The sequence below is a fragment of the Eimeria maxima genome, genomic scaffold, assembly GCF_000499605.1.
Source record: "Eimeria maxima Weybridge genomic scaffold, Emw_scaff1665, whole genome shotgun sequence".
In the NCBI taxonomy this organism is placed as follows: Eukaryota; Apicomplexa; class Conoidasida; order Eucoccidiorida; family Eimeriidae; genus Eimeria; species Eimeria maxima.
In genome coordinates this window covers 1-5110 of record NW_013564584.1, presented here as the reverse complement: position 1 = coordinate 5110, position 5110 = coordinate 1, and the positions used below count along the sequence as shown (strand labels likewise).

Below are 5110 nucleotides of genomic sequence, written 5' to 3'. Positions count from 1 at the left end.
CGGGGGCTATTTCACAACTGGCCATAGCCACACAGCAGCAGTTATCCAGGGCAAGATTGCATACAAAGGGGTACATGGTTAGGCACAACTGCCAAACGCCCTAGCATGAGGGGACAGCTTGAGCTTGAGAATGCATATATTGGAACTGGGCATTTCCGGTGAGTTGCGCAGTTCCGCCTCAGTTGCACACTTCCTGTTGGAACACGCAAACCCTGAACCACAATTTCGTATCTTAAAGATCTTTGGAAAATGAGCCAGAGGAGTGTGAACAGAAGCCTACCGACAGAACGGAACTCTTTCAAAGATGGCAGGGAAAAACCAAACCCGCTAACGGTGGACAGCGTGATCCGCCTGCAACCAGCGCTTCTGCACAAGCGCCTTATACACTGATGTCAGTGTCGCGCTGTGGAACTGTGGGCTAACTAGACAGTTTTGCTTGAACCGACTGAGTAGCAAACACTGATGCGTTTGCCAGACGCCAACATCCACAAACAGCAGAAATGTTCACGAAACGCACAAGCTTTTGCAATTTAATGCGAATGAAAAGATAACGGCATCTAGCCTCCCCACGGGAGCCAAGTGCTCGCGTGCTTATGCTAGTGTAGGACAGGTGGGATGACGGTTCAGAAACACCCACTAGTCAAGCTATCGTGACTTCGTTCAAGGGTTGTTACTATTAAATGAAACACATTGGTTGAAGCCTTTGGGGCTAAACTACGCCATCCTAAAATTAGACTATTTATGGTTTCAGCGTTCAAATACGGCATCTAGGAAACTGTGCAATTTGCGGCTTTTGGATAAGCATAGACGCGAAAACCCACGGACTGATGTTGCAAAGGCCATGTGCTACTTTTTATCGAGCCTGCAGCAAGGAAGATGCAAACAAGCCGCAAGTATGACAGCAGGAGGCCAACTGTAGCAAAATTGTGAGACAACTGATGAACGCAGGCATGCGTCATTAGGGAAAGTAAATAACTCGCTCGCACTATGGGTTTGGTACACGGAGGTTGGCGAAAAATTGGTGCCGAAACGTCGATTCTCAAAGCAAATGAGGTTCGTGTAGCCAATGTCAGCATGCCCAGAGTTATGGCAATAAGCTACACTCGAAAACACGGAATTTGCACCCAAACAAGCAACGCAAATATTAGAAGCACGGCAGCTATTAGACATTTCAGCCTAAAGGCCGAACGTCCCCCTTATCGGAGGTACATGAGACGCACACCCTGCTTACCATTGAAAAATGAGTCTCCCTGTGTGTGCACCGCAAAACTGATAAGGCGGAAAGGTCCAGAAGTTTGATGAAGCAAGACAGGCAGAAGGTGGAAACGCATGTTCTTGGCCTAACGAAGCCCGTTGCAGCGCTACCCCGTAAACCCTAAACATGGGCGAGACGCCCGCTTATTCCCTGTCAGCATTTCCGCGTCGCACCGGGCATTCCTAGTTTGCAGAAAACGTCGCAACGTCACACATTGGAAAATAAATTTGGTATACGCCGCAACCGCACCTACAGGGTTCCCAAGGGTCAGCACCCTTTTGATGTCGTGGGTAACAGCCTATGAACGTCGCTAGTGTTGCATTGGACATACAGTCTTGTTGAGGCACGAGATGTTTCCGGTTGCTCCAGCAGCTCCGCCGCAGATGTGGTTCGCCGCAGATGTGGTTCCTTCTCTAGGACTCTAGGAATCGTTCACGGTGCGGCCAGCATCCATGAGCATGCAAACAGTTGCATGCAGGAGCACGCATATACTGTCATTTCTCGTGGATGGCTTACGCTAAAGGGGCAACTGGGAGAAACTAGTACATGGCTGTGCCGTCTGCGCAGTTTAGGTTTATGCTTCTCCTTTCGGGCAACGCGTATAAGCTCCCAAGTCAGCAAAAAGGAACAAACAGTGCGAAGCTAAGACCTAAGAGCGATGAATGTACAGCAACTACAACTTTTGTATTGCCATGATTCCTAGTGGAGGTACAGAAGCCCATTGTTTGGAATTCTTTCGCTTGAAACGCACTTCCTGCTGGCTAATATAACTACTCGCCTTGGAATGAGGCCGCCAACAGCGTACTTCTTAGACGGCCTGTAATGTCCATGAAGAATGGCGCTACGCGTGCATCACACCATGTCATCCAATTTCCGCTGCAAAAGGCATACAATCTGTAGTTCCAGAAACTCCCCTATGTGCAGCATGGTTTTGTTGAGAAAGCTCTCCAAACCTCCAACAGGGGGCCATGTCTGCCACGCGTGTGCCAAAACTCACCATCTTTTCGTGTTCCGGGGAAGATCACTGTTTTCAAATGCGTAGGCAAGGGCTATTATTAACCGATATATACTAGCAGGCTTTAGTATCAAGAACCATATTCCTAAAGGGGATTGCCTTCCGCCCGGGGCCATTTGAACTGAAAGCGCTCCTCCAGAATAACTACCATATTACGAAGTGGAAGGAGCGCGAAGCCAGCTTCCCATGTTTGTCTGAATATGCTGATGTCCAAACGGCAACCGTTCACATGCATTTACCCACATATGGAGTTGTACACCGTTGACCCGTTCATGACGGGTAAGAGTTTTCAAAGACGGAGCGGCAACCTGCATCTGGGGAGTGTACTACAATGTACTGTAGGTAAATGGGCTGCTATGCCAGCTAGCATCGCCCAAACGTATGGCTCCGATAAAGCTGTAAGCCAATGCATACGTCGCAATGGTAGCGGGGCACTGCCTACTGAGGATGCGTGTGCAACCATACAGCTAAAGCAACAGCGTTACACTGGCTATAGTCATATCATACTCTCTATCCCATGAAAACACATCGTGGCGATGTGACTGCTAGTATCGCTCTCCAAAACGCTCAGCTACCTACGTGCATGGTGGTCAAGGCGAGGCACCGGTTGGGTCATGACGAATGAACAGCGCACACTGCACCAGCTGCTATATCTGCCTCTCGCCAAGCATCCCCACTTCCACGAAACGTAGCAATTCCTAACGCACTGTCTGAACACTCGAACAACTAGACGAACACTAGCGCGCTCTAGCTGTTGTCTCACTAATTTCTTGACAAACCGTAAATCTGCAACCCGGATAACAAATGGATTGTCACCTTCTGTGATGCTTTCGAAAACAGCCAGCTGCTGAAAAGTGCGTTGTACTGTTCCGTAGAGGCTCACCGTAATTCGCAGAACTTGAAGCATGGAATGCATGGTCTGGACAGTCTGCTGCGGAGCAAATTCCCTACGAGTAGTTGCGGCTGCACTCGAACATTGCTCGTGTGAATCACAGGAAATGGCGCATGACACTACTGCCGCCAGGCATTTGCTTTTCCATTAAGCATACTAGCTGCCATTGCAATGATTGATGCATCCTGTGATCGAATTTGTAATATCGCCGAAATGTGCATACTAGAGAGTCTACAGTGGGACTAGGTAAACAAACGATAGGCAACAACATGATGTTAATGAATGTGTTGGGAGAGCTCCACGCCGCGTCTACTTCGACTACTAGTTCTGGAACGTACGCCAGCTATAGAGGCCTCCGCGTGGTTTATAGTGACCAAACCAAAATCCAAAACAACATAACCCGACGGATGTCCAAGGGAAGCCAACGCTTCGTTCGCACACCTGTCAGGATATCAGCATGCAGTGAAACCATGAAGATCTGTGTCAATTAAACAAGACGCACCAGCTGCAACAACCAGGTCAGGCAAGGTACGAGCCTCAGGGTGAAGAGGTACAATTCGTCTAATAGTACAAAAAGACTAAAGCTGGCAAACCTGAGCCAGCTTGGTGTGAGGAGCCCAAAGTGTCTGACACACACAAACACAAACACAAACACAAACACCTAACCCTAAACACAAACACAAACAACTGACCCTAAAAGCACCAAAACCTAAACACTAGGGTTGGGTGAGTGTGTAAATACAAACACCTAACCCTAAACACAAACACAAACACAAAACACCTAACCTAAAACACAAGCACACACACACACACACACACACACACACACACACACACACGCAAACCCAAACAAACAAACAAACAAACAAACAAACACACAAACAAACACACAAACAAACACACAAACACACACACACACACACACACACACACACACACACACACACACACACACACACAAACACACAAACACACACACACACACACACACACACACACACACACACACACACACACACACACACACACACACACACACACACACACACACACACGCTCGAACGTCAACTAAAATGTATCTTGAGGATTTCCATGACCTGTCGGCAGATGGAGTCAATTGAGGCATCTGGAGCATTACCCACAGACTAAAGAGGGCATTGTGTCTGAAACACAGAATGAAGGTCCTTTTTAATTGACATATAGGCTTTGAGTGCACGTGGCAGAGCACCTGGGTTTGGCAAAACAGCTCGTTCATTGCAGCGACTCCAAGTATCCATACCTTGAATATATCTACGGATTCGTCCATAATACGAATACCTCGGGCCTCGTTGGTATGTGTAGGCAGTAGTCACCGAAATATGCAGCTCACTCTCTGCGATATACCATATTTACGACGGTAGAAAATCTGTCGTAGATATTCGTTCGTGCAATTGTGTGTCATACCACCTTTCCATCACATGTGAGTTAACAGTCTGCGTTCGCTTTTTCATTTGGCATCAGATGTTTTGAGTCAAGGTTGAGCTAAAAGGCCAGCAGGTGCAGAGTGGAGAAGCCTCCTCAGGGTCGGCGGATGTTTTGGTACACCATGAGCTACCTTGAGCTTGTTGAGCTTGGTTGCAGCCACTGCTTCAAGCGCCCTTTCTTCCAGTGAGACACACCAGGAGGCTCTGAGTTCAGGTGTGTGTCGCGGTGAAAACACTTTCTGTGACGAAATCTGCTACCGGTGAAATTGTGCTGCTGTATCCTACTGTAAGCCCTTATCCCTGACAACTCCGGCGGTACAGTTCAACTTTGGCTGGGTGTTCGTTGTGGCTGTGCAGATGTTCCTACCTTTCGCTAATCCAGAAAATGAAGCCTGTATTTTACCAGGAGGAGGAGAGTTTCACCCCCGTGGGATTTGAGAAAACAGTACGTACACTGTAGGGTAACGTAAAGCCCTAAAGCTAAT

The 5110-nt window shown here is 48.0% G+C and overlaps 1 protein-coding gene across 1 annotated transcript; it reads left to right on the top strand.

Annotated features, from left to right (window-relative positions):
• Positions 1 to 4732: 4732 nt before the first annotated feature.
• Positions 4733 to 5070, top strand: EMWEY_00054630 (hypothetical protein; the record flags this gene model as incomplete). Its single annotated transcript, XM_013480143.1, has 2 exons — positions 4733 to 4809; positions 4983 to 5070. Coding segments are annotated over 2 exons (165 nt in total), but the record flags the coding sequence as incomplete, so codon positions are not given.
• Positions 5071 to 5110: the final 40 nt, after the last annotated feature.